Source organism: Lagopus muta, chromosome Z (assembly GCF_023343835.1).
Source record: "Lagopus muta isolate bLagMut1 chromosome Z, bLagMut1 primary, whole genome shotgun sequence".
NCBI lineage: Eukaryota > Metazoa > Chordata > Aves > Galliformes > Phasianidae > Lagopus > Lagopus muta.
The window spans coordinates 34739458-34760173 of record NC_064472.1 but is presented as its reverse complement, the minus strand read 5'-3'; the positions used below and the strand labels follow the sequence as shown (position 1 = coordinate 34760173).

The following is a 20716-nucleotide window of genomic DNA, read 5'->3' as shown; positions in this document are numbered from 1 at the left end:
AGGTTCCATGTGAACACCACAAGCACTTCTGTGCTGTACAGCTGACAGAGCACTGGCACACCCTGGGAGGCTGTGGAGTCTCCTCATTGGAGATCTCCAAAAGCTTCCTGGACATGGCCCTGGGTGGCCTGCTTTGGGTGACTTTTTCTGAGCAGGGTCATTGGATCAGACGACCACCAGAGGTCCTTTCCAACATCAACCATTCTGTGGTTTTGTATTTCTGTGATTATGTGATCACCAATGTATTTCCACAGCTTCCTCTTGTGAAACCAGCTTGTTTACTCAGCATCCCTTACATGTGCTGTGCACATGAGATCAGCACACATCTCAGTTACTGTGACTGAAAAGATCACCTACTGTTTAATTTCCTGCTTAGGAAAAAAAAAGTTATTGTCACCAACTATATGTAATCAGAGTTTTCGCTAGCAATATGGTATTTCAAATGAATTAGGAATTTAAATGTCTTTAGATGTTATAGAACCTGGGCTCCTCTTGGCATCATGATCCATCTGTTCCCATGGACTGTGTGATATAAGACCCACTGTCCTAGTGCAACACTTGTTCCAAGGAAGAAACAAGAGAAGTCACCTCACCAATAACCTTGTAGACCAGGAGGACTGCACTCCTGCAGCAGAAGTCTCAGCACTGCTGGATTGTGCCTTCTGAGGGCCACGAAGGTTTATATCTGACATGAAAAGCCTGAAGCATCTGAAAGCAGATGAAGGGAGAGAGGCTTTGCTGAACTGTATCTTACAAGTTGACTAAGTGGGAGAAGTGAGTTTTGAGTTTGCTGCATCCAAGAAGACTGTGACAATTCTCAGGGCTACATTTGCTGTGGATGCAACAGTAAAAGCATTTCCTGGCCACAAGCTGTGTTTAAAATGGTAGTAGCATTATCAGTTTAAATTCTTTGCAATTGAATACACAAGTGTTTAAGTACACAAGTAACGCTTGGCTGTAGGGCAAATCAGAGTCCAAATGCTTCTTCTGCCTTTCTCCCTATAAGTTTTATTCTGTGTATTGATATGATCGGTGCATTCTTATTGAGTTTAGCCAAAATTCATTGCTTTCCAATAGTAAACAGCTGAAGTCAGCTTTAAGGTGACCTTCAATCATAGAATCAACTAGGTTTGTTTCTCCTTTTGCCTTTCGTTTTGCTGTTTAGTTGTCATAGTAGAAAGGAGCAATTTCAGTAAACTGTTTTATAGTCTTTGTGTTCACTTTGCTAGATAATCGTATATTTTCTATTAATAATTATGAAACTCATGTGATCTTCTATAACACGAGAAGCAACTTGGACTTAGTACCAACACATACATTTTTTCCAGGTATTCTAGTACTAAGCTTCCTATTTGCACTTTGATTATGTTGCAGACTTCTGGCCCAGAATCTGATCATTTCATGCTATATTCTCTGATATTGCTACTTTCAGAAAGGAGGAAAAGGGAATACAGTACTATGGATGCGAAATACTTAACGTCTCATAGTCCTTTGCTAGCCTCAGAAAGTTAGTTAAGTAACACTATGAGATAAATATTTACAACTAATGGTTTTGTCAGTAAGCACAATTTAATTAGCAAAGAAGGGGCTTATTTATAACAGGAGTGGACTATTATTAAAATGATGTAGTGCTTAGAGTCTCCTTAACTGAAGCATTTCAATTACTGTTGTTATCTATCATAATCTGTTTATCTAAGTTTTGGAGAAGAAAGTGTCAAATATAAGGCATACAAACTCTGTAACTGACTCATATGGGCAGAATTCACATCAGCAGTCTGTCACCCTGCTGCTCTGTGCACTCCTATAGCTACAGCAATAAACCGCTTCTTTTCTCCACTGAACAAGCATGAAGTATTAACACTTTTTTCCACAGCAAATCCAAATGAGGCTACAGAGCTAACATTCCTTTCAGTATAAAAACAGCATTAGACTCTTGTTTTTACTTTCTTTGACATCAAGCTTTCAACATCTACTCAAAATATCATGATACCTGTTAGTTTTTTGGTGGTGGTGAAATTTTGTCAAATTTATGTGAAATTGGCAGCACTTTTGTTAATTTTGAATGTTCTCTATGTGATGTTTTTGCTGTACCTCATTTGTTTTGTGGGTATCTTGTTATTGTAGTGAGATTACCGAGATCAGCAGGGCACTTTTCAACAAGTCAGCTTCTTTTTACCACAGTTTGTCCTTGGCAGTCTCTCTGTATACCACCTTCACAGAAGTACCCTATATGCTATACCAAGTAGTTACAGGAATATATATTAGTTCTTGGAGTTCCATCAACTATGAATAATATACATGGGCTGATATTTTCCAGTGCTGTCCTGAATTATTTGCTAAAATATTAGTTGCTATTCTGCACCTGAGTGTGGGAGAAGATGACAAAGAGAAATGTTGCAGGGCTCCTTCTGGATTTCAGAAGGGAGCGTGCAACAACAAATAGCTTAATAAAACAGGTAGAATAAAAAGGAAAACAGAGTGAATCTTATCTTCCTTTAAGTGCAGAAAACCTCACTTTCAAGCTGCACTAGAGGGAAAAAAAAAATAGTGCTTGGAGAGGATACCCCTCCCTTACAGTTTGCAAAGTTATCTTTGTCACAACATCCACCCTCACACAGCAAAGGCCAGCAAGAGGTGCCCCAGCAGATGCCCTTACAGTGCTTTCTCATTTTTTCTGCAAGGCAGAATACAGCAGATACAGTTAGCCTTGTACATACAGCAGTGCTTTATCTGTTGGCAGCATCATTATAAATGCCATACTCCTTTCAATAGCACCAGAAATCATCACCAGGGTCTGGGACGTTTGCTCTGTCATTACTTAAAGTATGAGCAAGCTCTCATCTTTCAAGGACACAAGGACACAGCTTAAGGCCTCCTTGTCATATTGTACTACGGCCCAAGGAAGGTAGGAAGAGAATGATGATAATGAATAATAAAAAGCAATTGTGAGAAAGCACTGCAGCCATTTCCTTTGCTGCCTCCTCCCTCAAGATGAGTCACTGGGACCACCATTTCCATCTTCTCTTTCTGATGTTGTTTTTCCCCTTGCAGCTTGAAAATTAAAGATGCCCCTTCAGCCTTCTGTAATGAGAACAGAGGTAAGGGGTAATGCGGGCCATTCCTTGACAAAGGGAAGCCTGTACTGATGGCACACAACACCTGCTCCTTTTTCTTTATTCTGGTTTCTATGGCTACATCAAATACTTGGGGACTTTTCGCTAACAACAGCTGTAAAAATGCATAATCAGAACAGAGCAGTTCTTTTCCAGCTGTGTGAAACAGTGCCTGGGTTTGATAACTGCACAGATAAGCCATCAATCTACTTGGCACATGTTTGTGACTAAAATTCAGATAAAATATTTGAAGAAAAAATCTGCTAAATTGGAATACAGGTAATTAAATTCTCCTTACATAAAACCATCCCTCTAATCTGAACTAAGTACAGCGTCTATCAGAGGAGAGATATGTCCAGTGTGAGGGGGAATTTATAGCGGATCAGAGCAACCTACAGCTTCTGAAGAGGAGGACTAATGTATCAACTGTTTGACAGGATGAGACATAGCTCACCAGACTTCCATAGGACTACTGTCTACACAATGCTTACGCAAATATTTACCTGACTTTCTGTTTCTCGAGATCTGCTACTGAGACTGCATATGCTTTGCCAAAATCTGCAAATACTGAAAAAGAAAAGTCTGGATGACATCTTGTGGACATCGCATGAACATCAGAATGAATGAACACAAGTATAAATCTGCATATATGCTGATTGTAACTGAGGATATAGTTTGTTACTCCCAGGAAAAAACGTATGATGAACACTATAAATTTATTTGCTTCATAAGGTTTCTGATTTATCGGTTTCAACTTACAGATGAAATAGCCTAAAAATTCTAGGGGTCAGAGTGTCAGTGTTGACTGTCATGGTCCACTTTTAGATATGTAATTAAGTAACAGTTTCTTCATAGTCAAATTTCACAAGACAAATCTTTTTGTGACACTCATCTCTCCATGCTGTCAGACAGCAGAACAAAACGTACACAGTCCTACCATCTTTAGGATCTTTTTCTCTTTTATTTTTCATTCTGTTCTGTTCAGCTGTGGTTACACAAGCAACGATTGTGCAAGTTGCTCAAACTGGGGTAATGAATTACGATGTTAACATTAAATTGATGGCAGAAGACTGTGATAAGAAAGAAATGGGAAGAGGGTAAATCCGAGGTAGAAGCATTTTCAGAAATGATTCCGGCCTTATCCTGCGGCGCAATTAGTGCCCACAGGCGCTGCGAACGGGTGAACCTTCAGCACTCTCCAGTGTGCCACGGCAGCTGCCCAGCTGCTGGGCTGCCGGTGGGTATGGGCAGGACACAGGCGCTTGGGTGGCTTTCCCTCGTGAGAAACCAGCTGACAGAACCAGACCTAGATCCGGGAACGCTTCCCCGACTGGGAGATCAGAAAGGCAAAACGAGCGGTGGCGCTCAGGAGGACGGTCATTCCCATCAGCGAATTTATGTGCTTTTGTGTCAACGAGGCTACGCGTGCCATCGCCAAAAACGTGCGATTTTCTGGCAGAAAAAGCAATCGCGAACAGCAGAGCTGAAGGGAAGGCGCGCCCGCCGCCTGAGCGCACGGGAAAGGAGGCAGGGCGCGACAGGAAGGCGGCAGGAAGGCGGCAGCACGGCTCGCGCCGGCCCCAGGGGCTCGCTTCCGCGCGGCAGCCTCCGCCGGTAGCGCCACAGTACCGGCAGCGCCCCGCCCCGCCGGCCAGAGCGAGCGACCTCCGCCGCGCCGCGGGGAAAGCGGCACGGACGGCGACGGACGGCGAGGGGCGGAGCTGACGGCGAGGCCTTGGACGAGCCCATCGCCGAGGGGAGGCCGAGGCCTGCCGGCGTGTTCCGCCGCTACGAGTCCGGCGCCGCCGCCCCTCCGCGTGGTGGTGCCTGCGGCGAGGCGGGCGCCGCGGCCGCGGCCGGAAGCGGCGGCGCGAGGCCGGGTGACGCGAGCTGGGGGCGGCCGGCAGCGCGGGGCGCTCCGTTGCCGCCATGAGACACCTGCCGTACTTCTGCCGCGGGGAGGTGGTGAAGGGCTTCGGCAGGGGCTCCAAGCAGCTGGGCGTGCCCACCGGTGAGCGGCGGGCCGTGCTGGGGGGGTCTGCTGGCGGGCAGGGCTCGGACCGGGGCGGGGGGACTGGTGGGTGCTGGGGGCAGCAGGCTCCTTGCGCCTTGCGGCATGTGTGCGCCTGTAGCAACACCTGTCCTCCTCGGTGGTGGCTTTCTTTCTTTTTTTTTTTTTTTTCCCCTCTATTGCCTTCCCTTCTCCCCCTTCCTCCCCCCCCCCCCCCTTTTTTTTTTTTCTTTTTGTCTTTCTTTTCTTATTCTCTGAAGCGATTTCCTTCATGCTTGTGTTCGCTCGTCAAGCCATCTGATGGTCATTGCCCTCCGCAGAGTCGAGGTGAGGCGCGGCAGAGAGCGGCCGCGCGGAAATGAACGGAGTGGAAATGATGCGGAGGTTAAAGAAACACGGAGGGTGGGGAAAAATGCGCTTTTCTATTGTTCGTCTCTGTTTCGCTTACTCAAATGCAGATAAAGGTGTAATTGGAACGCATTTCACAGAATCACAGAATGGCCAGGGTTGGAAGGGACCTCAAGGATCATGAATCTCCAACCCCCTGCCGCATACAAGACCACCAGCCTCCACATTTAGTACTAGAGCAGGCTGCCCAGGGCCCCATCCATTCTGCCCTTGAACGCCTGCAGGGACAGGGCATCCACAGCCTCTCTGGGCAGCCTGTTCCAGTACCTCAACACTCCCACATTAAGCTTTGTTCCTCCTTAAAGAGGCACTGAACGAAACTTCCTGCGACAAATCCTCAGGTGCTGCTCTTGTGATGGCACGTGATAATCATTTAGTGTTTTTTGTCCTGGTTGTGTGCCAATGGCTGATTGGTCTCAAGGGCCAGAAGGAGGAACCTCCTGACCAGTTGGAGTGGAAAGGCACTGTGTGGGAGAGGAGAGCTCCTGTGAGGGCAGCCTGGGTTGGGTCAGCAGGGCGCCTCCCGAAGGGAATACATCAATCTGCAAACACAGATGCTTCCCCAAACAATAGATATAAATCCAGCAAGCCTTTGTTTACTCCTGCATGTTTATTACATAATTTTGCAAGGTAGCGAATAGTTCTGAGGTTACTTTATAGTGTAGAAGAAACTTGGTTTTTTTCCTCTTCTTTGACCATATTAAAGCTGCAGTAGTTATCCTAATTGTAAAATAAATACTGGCTGGGTATTTTACTTTGTGTTTATTAATTTTTACTGCAGAATAGAATGTATGTAAAATAGTCTGTGCAAGAGATGTGGTAACTGTCATTGCCATGAATGTTGTGAAGGTGTTTTGCATTTTATACTTTGCTAAATGGTACGTTACGTGAGGATGATCATCACCGTAAGCGTTCTGTTTGTAAATGGCAAGCAGGCAGAAATTTTAAGTCTCAGAACGTTCTGTGACAGCCCTGGCTTCCTCAAAGTCACTCACTCTTTACCCTTTCTAACATCTTTGCAGCTAACTTTTCTGAGCAAGTAGTTGAAAGCTTTCCATCTGATATCTCTACTGGTATATACTATGGATGGGCCTGTGTTGGAAGTGGAGATGTGCATAAAATGGTTTTGAGCATAGGATGGAATCCATTCTATAAGAATACTAAGAAATCAGTGGTAAGAACTTTAATTTGTGTGGTGCTTTTAATTATAATGAATGAGGCAGATCTTGGTTTTAAACAAGATAAGCAGCATGTGACTCATAAATGATACCTAGAAATTATGTTTGCTCTTAGAAATGCATTTGGTATCAGCATCCTGTGTTTGTGTTCTGAAAAGCAAATAAGCTGAGTGGTCAGAGAGTATATAGCTGTAGATAAATAACATTTATTTTTTGTCCTATTCCGTCATTGCTTGGATATTTCTAAGATCAGAATTTAATTATTTCTGAAATGGTGATTGCTTTTGGTGCAGATTCTTCTCTTCAGTAACAGAATCCAGAGATGTGGTGCTGTGTCTTGGTATAATAAAATTAATATTCAAAACTGCATAATAGTAGAACGGAGAATTAAAATTTGGAACTCTGATGGTTGTTTTTTCTTGTTGTCAGTTCCCTGGTGCTTCTCCCAGTTCTTAAGAGCAGGGCTCTTAATTGTTGAAAACACTTTTATTTGGGCAAGAATCTCTGGAGTGATGCTTAGTCTTACCAGCAAACATACTCTAAATTTTTTGCAACCACTTTTTCTGAGCAAGGTGTGGGATGGGGAGTCCTTTCCCAGCCTTTGCTCCTGGAATTATTCAGTTTCCAGAATCTGATCATTTAAAGCTGGTTGTGAAAGCTGTCCGTAAGTCAGCTATTTCAATTTCAGGTCTTCATAGTTCTTTCATCAACTTGATGATGAAGCATTAAGCTTTCTCTGTGATTTAGAATAGTATCATAGAATCACAGAATGGCCTGGGTTGAAAAGGACCACAATGATCATCTAGTTTCAACCCCCCCTGCTATGGGCAGGGTTGCCAACCACCAGATCAGGCTGCCCAGAGCCATATCCAGCCACAAGGGATGTGCCACATGGGGCATCCACAACCTCCTTGGGCAACCTGTTTCAGTTTTTTTGGGTGCTTTACAAATACTATTTGCTGTTTTGGAAATACTAACTCTGGGAAATGGTGAGAAATCGTGGCTTTTCAGTTACTATCTTCTTATAATATGGCAATCAGAAAACTCTGAGGTGAATATTTTATAAATCCCATGCAAAGTACAATTCTCCTTCTTAAGAAAAAAAGAAAAAAGCCCTAGCCTCTTAGTATTGCATTATAGATGTTAAACGGAATGTCTCTGTTCTATTATATGTGCTGCAGACAATTTGACTTACAGGTGTTAGATAAACGTCCCTTACGGTAAGGGGAAATAAGGTGTAAGTCCATTGCAAATGCCAACTTATTTCTTTTCCTTTAGGAGACGCACATTATCCACACCTTCAAAGAAGACTTCTATGGAGAAATTCTTAGTATAGCAATTGTTGGATATATTCGACCAGAAAAGAACTTTGATTCCTTAGGTCAGTATTGCAGGCCACTCTAGAATTACTTTCTTAAGTTTTACTTACTCAAGTGCTGTTCCTTTTCCATCTGTTTCTTCATAATTAGCTGCTTTACCTGTTATCATTTGAAATTTCAGTACAGTGTTTTCATCAGGTAATGTGTAAGTCAAATTAAAACAAAGAAAAAAAAGCCTTCCTGCATCTTACTTCAGTCTAAATTTCAGTTGCCTGAGGAGTAATGTCAAAATCATGAGGTTGTCGTAAAAGCGTTGGTCTTATCTGCTCACTTTTTAAGATGCAGCTCTGATAGGTTTTAAACAGTTCAGCAAGCTCTGTTGATCTTTTTCTAAAATTCCTTTCGGATGAGAGAGATAGCAGAGCTTACATTGGTGGAAAATGCAACTCTGACGTGTTTGAAAACAAAAAATGTTGCCTTTGAAACCTTGCAGTAATCACTATATTCTTCCTCTGTGATTTTCTGATATTCTGTAGAAGAAGATGTTTTTAGTTGTTATTTTGTGTTCAGCTTTTAAACATCCCTGTTTTTGTTTGCAGATGCACTGATTGCGGCAATTCAGGAAGACATTGAAGAGGCAAAAAGGCAACTAGATTTACCAGAACATCTTAAACTCAAAGAAGACAACTTCTTCCATCTGCCAGGGGGCAAAATAGTTGACAACCACTGAAAAAAAAAAGAGCAAACCCTTGCTGCTTTTTTTTTTTTTTTTTTTTTTTTTTTTTGGTGGAGCTCTTACATTTGCACTGTTTATGTAGGTACCTTGTTCTCATATTTTTGGGGGTAATGAGTTTGGAACCAACTCAAAACTGAGTCATGTAAATGGATTAAAAGCTGTCTTAGGTCTTTATTGATAAATTGTCTATCCTAAAGTTGGGACACGTGGAACATGACCAAAGTTAATTATGGCCTCTTCAGCCTTAGGATACGTAGAGTTCATTTTAGAGAAGAGTGTCAGTTTTTAAGATGGAGTTTATTCCAACCTCTTTTCCCAATTTTATATCATTCTGACATTGGCATTGTAGGTAGTAACTTAGAAAATTTTGATACCGAGCAAAACATTTCCTGTGGTACAGGAAGCTGATGATTAGACAACAAGAACAAGAACAATTCTCCATGGTTCTTGTTTGTTTCTAATATGCTGTACAGCCATTGTAGTTGAAACTATCATTTCAACTGAAATTATTTATTTTAACTTTATTTGAAATAAAGGTAGTCACTGTTGCTCACTGAGTTACTGGAATCTGTACAGTTGAAAGTGCATGTGACAGTGCATGACCTCTGTAGCTTCCTTCTGAGGGAGTGTATTGCTGAAATTCAGGAAATGAATGACAAGATGAAAGTTGGCACGCTCTGAAGTTTTAGGCTCTAAAGTCGTGGAAGTCTTACAAAAAGACTTCTCTTCTTTGGGAAGATCTAAGGCAGAAGAACTGCATTTTATTTGCTGCTGGTAGTTTTCTTAGATGAGGAGAACCTTAGGGTTTTTCACTATACCAACGATATAATGGCTGACTTCATGATTAAAGTTAGTGTAAGGCACAGAAAAATCCCATCAACCCTCTGGGCCAAGTGTAGGTAAGATCCGTGGTTTCGTTCACTGAGTAGTCAATACAAATGAAAGCCTTGGGGAACTTGTGAAGTAATCTATCAACATTGTAGTAGGAATTGGGTATTGTTACAAGTAATTGCACTACTCCCTACTATGAAATGTATGCACAGATAAGCAGAGGAGCTTTCTCAAGATGAATTGGAGTTTGAATAGTACTACTTGAAGTACATACTGTGAGTCCAGATATAAATGTATTTCTTTCCCTGTAGATTTTTCTGTCCCCTTCTCGGTAAGGGGAGCTAGGTAAGTCGCCACAACTGTTTCATCTTCATATTCAATACTGGCTTATGACACAGCAGGAATATTTTCTGAAATTCAAAATAATTCTGTGGATGTGTCTAAATTGTAGTTCTGTGACAGAACTGTAATTTGGGGGTGTGCAGTTCCTGTAATACAACTTTATGAATTTACTCCTTGTCCTGGTCTGTTTGGATACTACATTTTGGTTGAAGGTTTAAGAGGGTTTTAACTAGATAGCTTGCTTTGTCTTCTTTGTGGCAAGTGCTATTACGATGCTGGTTCCACTTCGTGTTGTTTTAACTTTCAGCCAGTATCAGGGGATATTAGTAGGGAAGAGGCCTTGAGTGAATCAGGGAGACTTGTTAGCTATGTAGAAATTATACAGAAACTTGAAATCATTTAAATGAATTGTTCATCTGTTGTGTTGATAGCAGACAGAAGGAATTCAGGGGGCACTCATTTCCATACAAGTACTTGTAGGAATAAAAATTTTGATCTGTGTTGCCAAGGTGGTTTACGTGCTTCTCTCCAAAGATGCCAAGTTTTGTTGTCTGGACATTAAATGCACATCTGCCTTCCTCCTTGGAGAGTCTTAGGAAGAAAATTCACTCATCAGCAGTTAGGAATGCTGTCTTTGGAAGAAGAGTGCAATTGGAGTTCTGTATAACTTGTTGGGAATTGTATGTAAGCCTCTGTAAAAATTGTTGTGTAAGAGTGACAGTTGATTTTTTAATTTTTTAAAGGAGAATATATTTAGGTGAAGGTTTGAGGCATTCTTGAAGTTGTAAAATTTTGACATTATTACATTTTACTATTTCGGGGATGAGTAAATAATAGCCACTCTAGTCAACAGAATGTGCTGTCATATATATTCAAAGAAAAAAAGCAGATATTTATCATAGTACTGTAGCTGAACTCTATAATAGCCTCTTTATTTTTTTTCTCCAGTTAATGTGTCTGTTGTGGAAACCTTAGTGCCTTAAGCTGGTTGTCTGAGTAATGCATTTCTGTATCGGCCAATTAATGATACTATCCAAAATCTGTTCTGGCTGTAGAACCACTGCACTGTGGAGAGAGAACAGTGAGAAGGAGAAACTTTGAAAAACTAGTAGTTTGCTCTCAACTCTCATCTGAAGTGTGGCAGTGTTTACAACAGACTAATAAACTGGTCTTTGTATGTTTGTCATCAAATTAAAGAAAACATTACTAGATCCATTTGGTTGAGTGTATCTGTCTGTCCATGTTATTTAAGATAAAATGTTATATATCAGCTGTTAAAGCTCAGTACTTAAGTCCTAGCACAGTACAAATTTTAAGGGTTATATTTTTATATTATATACAAACTGTATTTATTTCAGTTGATGTTACTGCACTGTACTATTAATAAAGGAATTGAAATACTCAGAGTTCTTCTCGTCATAGTTTTCCTGACTATCTGATCACTCAGTATCTGATGCGAATCTTCTTTGTGTATTCCTAAGAATGTTCTGAAAGAGGTACTTCAGATTTATTTAATTACCCTGCCTAAATTTTTGTTTTCAGCAGAGAAGTTTGTTCTTGCATTACAGGCTACAAGTGTGGCACAGAGGGGTTTCTTATAACAATTTTAGTGAACTAGAAGGCCACTTACATTTCTAGAGTCTGAGCAGTACAAATATTTTCAGTCTCAAATACACATTCTCATGTAGAAAACAAGTTTTTTCTTTTTCCCACCTTCTTTTGTTCTGAAATGAAATACAGTCATACAGTATCTGGTATAGGTGGTTACTTTCTTAATTGAGAGCGTTCCTATAAACAGATATGGAACATATATTGTAGGTGTTCTTAATTTGGGACGATGTATTGATGTATTTGGGATGATGTATTGATCCTCACAGGGCAACCTATCAGCACCACGGTCAGCCTGAGTAAGCACTGTGCAGCAGAGCAGTAGCCTTGAGCTGTGCCTTGCAGCACGCGTCCTGTGGCTGCAAGGCAAACTCAAGCAGATTGTTGTACTGGAGGGGCCTGAAGGCAGCTTCCCTTCAGTATCACCTTCCCAGCTTCGCCTCGCAACAGTGCTGATGAGAACATCCTTGATGTTCCTTTATATCCTAATGAGAGCTGTTGTCTTGCAAGACAAACAGAGCTGGAATGATGGTACCTGGTGAGTGATCTCCCTGTCCTTACTTCAACCCAGAGCTTTTATTTTTCTCATCATATCTTTTCTCATTTTGAGAAGAAGTGATGTAGGAGTGCTGAACTGCCCACTGGTATGAAACCATCACAGATAAGTGTAGAACCTGAACTATGCTGAATACATTATATGAAAGAGGAACAATAAAAGAATACCTATTTTCCTTTTTAGTGTTCAATAGACTACAAAGACATGTGAAGAAACATGCACTTGTTTTGTTGGTTAAGGACGTGTTGCTCCTATGATTGTTAACCCTGGTTAAACCTGTTGTGAAAAGGAACATATAAAACATAAGGAGTATTTCAAGACAAATACATATTTCTTTGTCATGAAAAAAACAAATGTCTCAATTCTGTTTGAAATAGTTGTAAGGTAAGTTAAGCAGCTGAGCTTTTCATCCCTGGAAGTGTTCAAGGCTGTGTTGGATGGGGCCCTGGGCAGCCTGATCTGTTGGGGGCCAGTCCTGCCTGCAGCAGGGGGGCTGGAATTGGGTGATCTTGAAGGTCCTTTTCAACCCAAGCCATTCTGTGATTGTATAATTCATACATCTGTTTCTCTTTCTGGTTTGAAATTCTAGCCTGAGTTCTTAGCCAGAAGTCTTGTAATAGTCATACGAGAACCATAGTTACACGGACCATTCACTATGGTAATGCAATCTGATTTAGGGAGTTGTCTGTAATGGAAGTTGGCTTTGGCCTTAAGGCATGTAAACTCCTATCAGCTATTTCACATCCTTTCACATCCTTTCTTGCAAACCTCCAGAACAGTCAGGGAAGAGGTATTTTTTTCCCCATTTATATACATTCCATTGGATAGGGAGTGGGTAAAGTGTGCTGGTAACTCCCATTTCCCATTAAAATCAAATTAGTTACATGAGAGGTAAGTGGGTGGTAAAATTGTGCAACAAGACATGAATTTATGTAATCTTCTTGAGAGGCCATTATTAATGAGAGAGTAATGAGAGATAATATCTAGGAGAAAGGGAGAGTACAACTTCTTGGAAAAGAGCCTGAGGCTTGAGAAACTCCATGGGTTCAGTAGAATAGCAAAGAAAGAGGTACAAGGAGATGAAAGAAGAGAAAAATAGGCCTTGAGATGAAGAACAGCTCGAGAAGTAAGAAACAGAAATTTACCTACGATATATGCAGTGTGAGGCTGTAACTGTTAGGAAACAGATGAAAGAGATGCCATAGCAGGTTGGTTTTGTTTGTTTGTTTAAATGTTTTTGTTTCCTTCAGGATATTCTTCTCAGTGTAGTAGGTGAATCACAGAACTGCAGAGATTGAAAGGGACTTCAAGAGATCATCTAGTCCAAACCTGCTAAAGCAGGTTTCCTACAATGGGTCTTGAATATCTCCATAGAAGACTCAACAACCTCTCTGGGCAACCAGTTCCAGTGCTCTGTCACCCTTACTGTAAAGAAGTTCTTCTGCATGTTTGTAGGGAATTTCCTGTATACGATTTTTAGGCCATTATTCCTTTCCTGTTGCTGCACACCATTGAGAAGAGCCTGGCTTCATCCATTTGCCTCCCAGCTTCCTGTAGATTATTTATAAACATCAACCAGATCCCCCCTCAGTCTTCTTTTACTGAGGCTGAACAGACCCAGGTCACTCAGCTTTCCTCATAAGGGCTCCAGGCCCTTTATCATCTTTGTGGCCCTTCACTGGATTCCTTCTAGAAGATCCCTGTTTTTTGTTTTTTTTTTTTTTTTGTTTTTTTTTTTTTTTGAACTGGGGAGCACAGAATTGGACATACTATTCTAAATGTGGCCTCCCCAGGGCAGAGCAGAGGGGGAGCATCACCTCTCTCCACCTTGGCCATGCTCTTTTTAATGCACCCCAGGCCAACCTCTTGCCCATGAAAGAGAAGGCATGAAAAGAGAGAGATAGCATTAGCTTTTTTGGCGTCTAAGGATTTGTGGATTTGAACAGGTGTGAATTTTAATTTCTTTACCATTTTTTTTCTCCCCAAGACAGTGTAAAAGATGGTATTTTAGTTCCTTTTGTGCTATATCCTACACTTCCATTACTTCTTTGCACTGTTTCCTGTGAAGATTTCTTCAGCAGTGTCAGTGAGTCATCGACTGTCAGTGGCTCTTAGACAGAAGACAGATTTTATCTCTATCATTCTTTGTGATCTCCCTATGCACTCTCAGCAGGCAAAGGGAGGGAAATACCCTATAATGTTCATATGAATCTGTAGGTCACTAGTTTGGGCACCCCTGAATGCTATTTTAAATCTGCTTCTTCAAAATAAATAAATACAACCAAACTTTTTCACAATTCTCTTCCTTATGTGATGTCTTCCTAATGTTATTCATTGGATATTTTTTGCTGTCTCAATAACTTTCAAAGGCAACTATCTGCCACCTTGTAAAAGTGGGCATTTTGATTCTATGCATAAAACATACAGTCATCTTCCTGCTGTGTCTTGAGAACTGGCTTCTCATCTGAGCAGCATTTGAGCAGCCAAAACCACTGCATTTGGAAAGGAGATGTCATACCACTTCTCTCCTAATAAATCCTTTTCTTAACAAATGTATCAGCTTTGTATCACAAGGTTTTGAAAGCTTGTCCCCTACTTTGTGACATCTGGGATCCCTGACAGCACACTAAAAGCTCCAAAAGCCAGAAAAAAAACACCCATCAGACTGAAAAAATGGAAGCATGTGCAGCCAGTAAAACAAGGTACCTCTATAAAGGAGTGGTATTTGAAAAAATTTCAGATGCATATCTGAAAATGTAACTTTGTTCCAGTCTTATTTGTACAAAGTTAGACGAAATTCTTCAAAGAAACAAAGTTCAAATTTATGGGTTTTGTTTGTTTGTTTGTTTGCTTGTTTGTTTACCTTTGGAGAAACTTCATATATAGAACGTCACAGAATAATGACGTTTGTCTGAGAGCCCATAAACAAAAATCTCATTTTACCAGCTTGCTGTGATTTCAGTCACAGGTTGAGTTTCAACTATGCCTTTGAAATCTGGTAAGGAGTGGGTTATGCTAAGCCACTAAGCCTCTAACAGTAATAAAGTGTAACATTAATCCAAGTGAGTGTAGGAATGTATTCACAAAGACCGTTTTTCAATAACGCCTTTTAAAAATATTTTTCACCTTTGTTTCTTCCTTCTTTATATTTACTTATTCATTTATTTATTTTGTCTTGTGGGTAAGTTTGAAGCAGTGTTTGCGTAAGCTACAATGCGCATATATAAGCAAATGTACATAAGTAAAGTGCTATAATTTAATAATAGGAGCAGCCAAGCAGAAAATCATGAACAAGTAAAGTTATCTAAAATAATAAGTTTTATTCAAGCGCATCTTCTTTACTGTTCTTCAGAGACCGTACTTAAATTTATAATGGGCTATTGCTATCCTGTCTTATATATGCCCTATCATCTTCCTCATCATCATCTTCATCTTCCACCTTCATTTCCATCATCTATCACTTGATCTTCCCAATCCTGATAGCTTGTTCTCTTGTAGCAGTTACTGTAGTGGGAAGGACAGGCTTTGGAGTGAGCTATCAGCTTCTCCTATCCACTTCTATTGGCAGCTGCAGTTTTGGCTTGCATTTTCTCCAGACAAGTATAACATCTCCATTAAGAAGTTAAATTAGGTAATAGCAAAGAAAGTGGTCTAGCTCACCCGAGAAACATAAATTACCCAGAAATACTTTCATTTTTAGTTCTCTGGTGTCTGGAAGGATTTGAAGGCAGTTTGTGTTGCTGCAGCCTGCTTTTTCCATCTGTATCACTTTGGTCTAATGAGCACACTCCTTCTCTCTACAGATCTTGTGTGTGTAATGCTATAGCAACTTCAAATTATTTTGACATGATGATTCAGATTTCTGTCCATTGAAACCAACACTTACCAATCAACTGGCTTATGAAATCAGGGACATTTAAAACAGTAACTGTCAGAGAGGATGGCATCTCCATTTGAGTAAAGTCCTTCCAATCCTGGTGGTGGATCAGTGGAAATATACTGTGTACTTGCAGCTCAAAAGCATGTTTTTGCTATGTTCTGCTTTCCATTCTTAAAGGTCAGTCCAGTAAGCCATAAGGCCCTGCTTTTAGGATGGTGCTACCTTGTGTTCTGCCACAATCATAGCACTGGGCTGTCTGCCAACTACTGCAGCGGCTGTCAGGAGCGCAGAACTGCATGCTGGCTGGATGCAAGAAAAGATGTGTCTCTGAATGCTGCATTCCCTGGAAAACAAAAGATCAATATCACAACAAAAAAATTTGTCATCTAAATCCCTTTCAAAAAATATACTGAGAAACCTTACCACAATGAAGTGTTGTTTATTCATCACGAAGAATCAGCAAGAGGAGGTCAGCATTAAAAAAATTGGGACCTAGTCTTGAAACTGTATGTGCTCACAAAGTATATTTCATCTTTGTTTGGATATCTGTGAAAAGCCGATTATGAACAACAAGGACTGCACTGGGATTTTGTCTTTTTTGTTGTAATTAGTGCTGCAAAATGATTTGCCACCTTGCTTTGGCTGTTTGTGCCATGCCTGCATATGGTGGCTCTGAGGCTTTCAGGACAATCAGTTGTGTCAGTGTACCTAAGTGAAACTGTGGGAGATCTTGGCCAAATATTATCATTTGCAAAGCCAATACGTTTAGCCAGGCATTTTCAAAACTCATGATGTGTACTACTTTTTTGTTTAAAAAACAACATAAATTATTCAGTTGCATAGGAAAATCTGGTGCTTCACTAGTGCAGACAGACTATATAATGTTAAAATCCCTCAGTACCATTCCCTACAACTAAAAATATTCCATCTGAAATGAAGAAAAATTGAAATGTTAGTAGTTCATGTTAGCAACTGGTAGTAACCTTGTGTGATCTGGGTAATTTACTACATGATTATTCTGCTCTGAAGTTTATTTTCTGGTCCTGGGAAAGAAGACACTGCATCATTTCTTGGCTTCTATACATGTACCACACTGCTGGTACGTATCAGAATTCCTCCAGGTCTGTCATTTAGAGACATTAGCTTGTATTTCATCTTAATATCTCTTTGATTGTGCTAGATATATGTCCTGCAGCATTGACACCAAATAAAATAAAACTTTACAGTAGGATATAGTCTACAAGTTGAAATGACAATCTCTTTTTTTCCCAAATCCAAGCAAAAATATTACTGTAACATTACAGTATCTTTATACAATTGCATTTTAATAGTGAAGGTGGCTTCTTTTCCACAGTTTAAAGTACTGCTATGCTGTACTTAGTGATCTATGCTATTCAATACATCCATGATCCGAGAGAGCTTTTACATGTTAGAATAAGATACAGTCTGAGCCTACAGTAGTAGTGTGGCTCTGCAAACTGATGTGGAGACCAGATGGGCCATCATGCCGCCCAGTTCGTAACTGTATACAGTATCATTTATGAAAAATGAATATATAACTGCGCCACAGAACAAAACAGCCTTTCAACAGTTAGCTCTGAAATATATGTAACTGCATTCAAAGTAGCAGACATCACAGGTTTTTTTTATTTCCCAACTCAAATGTGTGCTCTGTGGTCTTTCATTTACTTGAATCGTGTTGACTGCTGTTCATTTTCCATTCTCTCAATTGTAGAATCAGAGAATCACCTAGCCTAGAAAAGACTGAACTACTGAGTTCCATCAAGTCCCTTAGTGCTGTGTTCATGTGAGCCACATGTCTATTAAGTACCTTCAGGGATGGGATCTTCACCACTTACATGGGAATCTTGTTCTAATGCTTCATTCTCTGCATAAGGTTCTTCCTAATGTCCAATCTAAACTGCCCCTGGTACAATTTCAAACACTTCCCCCACATCCTACCACTTGTCACCTGAGAAAAGCGACTAAGACTCCTTTGCTGCAGCTTCCTTTCACACTGCTATAGAAAGAAATGAGGTCTCCCTTAGCCTTCTCCAGACTATACAATCCCAATTCCCTCAGCTGCTCCTCATAACTTGTTTTCTACTCCCTTTGCCAGCTTTGTTACTCTTCTTAGAATGCTCTGCCATCTCAATGTCTTTCTTGTAAGGAGAGGCCCCAAACTGACCACGGTACATGAGGTGCAGTCTCACCAGTGCCACATACAAGGGGACAATCACTTTCCTGTTCCTGCTGGCTACACTGTTTTTGACACAAGCCAGGCACATCTTGGCCTTCTTGGCCACCTGGGCACTCTGCTGACTCATGTTCAGCCAGCTAACACGCCCAGGTCCTTTCCCCCAGGCACTCTGCCCCAGTCGTGTACCGCTGCATGGGGTTCTTGTGACCAAATTACAGCACCCAGCACTTACTCTCTTTGCGTATCATATCATCAGACAGATATATTTCTTCATTTAAAACCAAAGAAACCCAATCTTCTTAACATTTCAAAACATTTCTAGAATGGACCGATATGATGCAAAAGTCTTGTTCTGCTGTATTTCTTAAGGCAAAAATGCATGGTTTTTATACCTACTGATCTGCATTTAACATTATGTGTATGTTTTTTCTTTTTTGATTTTCTTTTCAAACTAGAATACCTTCTATTTAATTTTTATATTATTATTTTTTTATTTACATTATGTATATTATTTATTTATATTATTTTCATTTATTTATTTATATTTATTTATATTTATTTATATTTATTTATATTATTATTATTTTATATAAAAATAAAAATATTTCTCAGTCCAGAATGTGACTCAGTGTCAGACTGATTCTTGCTTCTTCATCAGAATGATTAACAAATGCAGCATACACCCAGCTCCACCATCTCCCCTGTTCTTTTCCAGGAACTGACACATTGAACCATATTGTCCCCTTTCCTGAGCTAAGGTTTCCTGCTACAGTAGTGCTGTGAGTAGTCTGTTCCACTACATAAAAAATGAAAGACTGGAGGAAGTCTGGAAAAAAAAAAAAAAAAATTATTTTCTGTTTTTTCTCATCTGGAGTTGTGTGATGTGAGTCATACAGTGACAGAGTTCCATGAAACCTGGTGTCGTAAGATTTCAGCTGTGATCCCCGAACAGAATTAACGAGATGAACAAAACTTGCTCTTTTAAAACTGTCCCCATATTTTTCCTTCATTTAATTGATTTTAATTTGAATCATCTTCCAGAATTTCTTGATATGGCTTTAAAAAAGATAAACTGAGTTCTCAAAGTATCAGGATGAAAAATGCAGGTGTAAATGATTGTGGTCCCCTACAGAAGCCCACTGCTGGTTATTTGTTTTCAAAAAAGACTCAAGACTGGAGATCCATGAGTAGGGAGGACAGGGTAGGCGTATCTTTAGATATGTGTTTTCATATAATCTGTGGTAATGGTAGTTTATGATCCTTCCTTCACAGCTTTTAATCCTGCATGATGAGAGTTATTATTAATATATACTCAAGCTCTCTAGGCCGGCTGTGAGTTTATTATGGAATCAGGTGGTATCTGGTACTCAGCTCTCCCAAAAAGCAGTGTTTTCATTTTCATAGGGTTTTCAGTAATACAGCTTCATAGCAATCCTTTACAACAAGGTCACACCAACAGTGTTCCCCTGTTGGAAAGCAGTACTGCTGAATTTTAATTAATATCATTTAACTGCCACTTATTACTGTCTTCAACAGACACCACTGAAAGTTCTCAGGAGATACAGCACTTAGGAGTTTCTGTCACCTAAGGATTTATTAGCTTCTGACTTCTTTGTTATTATTATTTCTCTTAGTAATGAAGACGAAATATGACTTTTCCTAACAGTCACTCATAAAGAGCAGTAACATGGAAAGTCCTTGGAAACCTTTAATAAAACTGCTAGAGCATTTGTTTCAGATAGAACTTGCTGCAAGTTCTGATGGCATTGCCTAGTGGCACTGTAATGGTGTCATGCTGCACGCACTCGGTCTAGCAGATGTGCCTGTGTAAGACACACAAAACAGGTGACAAGGAACTTGATATCATTCAACACCAATCTGAACTGGAAAAATTCAGTTTCTCATTCAAAATCTTTCTTGGCCTTGCTGTGATAATGCCACTGCAGATGTCATGCACATTAAACCAGCACTGTTGGTATCAACTATAGGGTGAGGATTATTTTAGACCCTGCTAGTGTATGATGTGATCTTATTGTAGACATTTACTTTGTAAATTGTAGGATGTTTAGATACTTTTTCTCTACAGGAAATGCCTTGATGGACCTGATTCCAATTTTACACCAGCCAATAATACTGGCTTAGTATACCACCAATTCAGTGCAACTGAACCAGAGCTGAAAGTGTGAGAATAGAACTATTGATAGGACATTGGATTAAAAACAATAAACTACTACATCAGTGCAAGATGGCCTCCACGTAATCTTCTCCCCAGTTCTTGTGCTCCTCTTGGAAGCTGAGGAAAATCATCCTTCTAAATTAATGCATTTAGCTAGAGGCCTATGTTTTGGTACTACGAATATGGCTGAACTGGCTGATAGCTAGTTTCAGTGTCCATGTTCAGGTTTGGTGCCAAACTCCTAGCTGTATGAAGCTCCAGACAGCCTAGATTCTCATCATGGGAATTCATCACTGTGGTGACTCCAGCAGCTATGATTTTGAATGGAAGAGAGCAAAGGAAAGACTATTCCACTTTC

The 20716-nt window shown here is 40.3% G+C and overlaps 1 protein-coding gene across 1 annotated transcript; it reads left to right on the top strand.

Moving 5' to 3' along the window:
- Window positions 1-4971: 4971 nt before the first annotated feature.
- On the top strand, window positions 4972-11344 carry LOC125686990 (riboflavin kinase-like). Its single transcript, XM_048931702.1, has 4 exons — window positions 4972-5124; window positions 6555-6706; window positions 7989-8091; window positions 8629-11344. The coding sequence occupies exons 1-4, from the start codon at window positions 5043-5045 to the stop codon at window positions 8757-8759; spliced, it is 468 nt and encodes a 155-aa protein (XP_048787659.1). The 5' UTR covers window positions 4972-5042; the 3' UTR covers window positions 8760-11344.
- The last annotated feature ends 9372 nt before the right edge of the window (window positions 11345-20716 follow it).

What these genes read in the sequence shown, in the direction of transcription:
- LOC125686990 (XM_048931702.1), top strand. Translation starts at nt 5,043, where the DNA reads ATGAGACACCTGCCGTACTTCTGCCGCGGGGAGGTGGTGAAGGGCTTC. An exon ending in GCAGCTGGGCGTGCCCACCG is followed by an intron (nt 5,125 to 6,554) that starts GTGAGCGGCGGG and finishes ACATCTTTGCAG; the next exon opens with CTAACTTTTCTGAGCAAGTA. An exon ending in AAAGAACTTTGATTCCTTAG is followed by an intron (nt 8,092 to 8,628) that starts GTCAGTATTGCA and finishes TTTTGTTTGCAG; the next exon opens with ATGCACTGATTGCGGCAATT.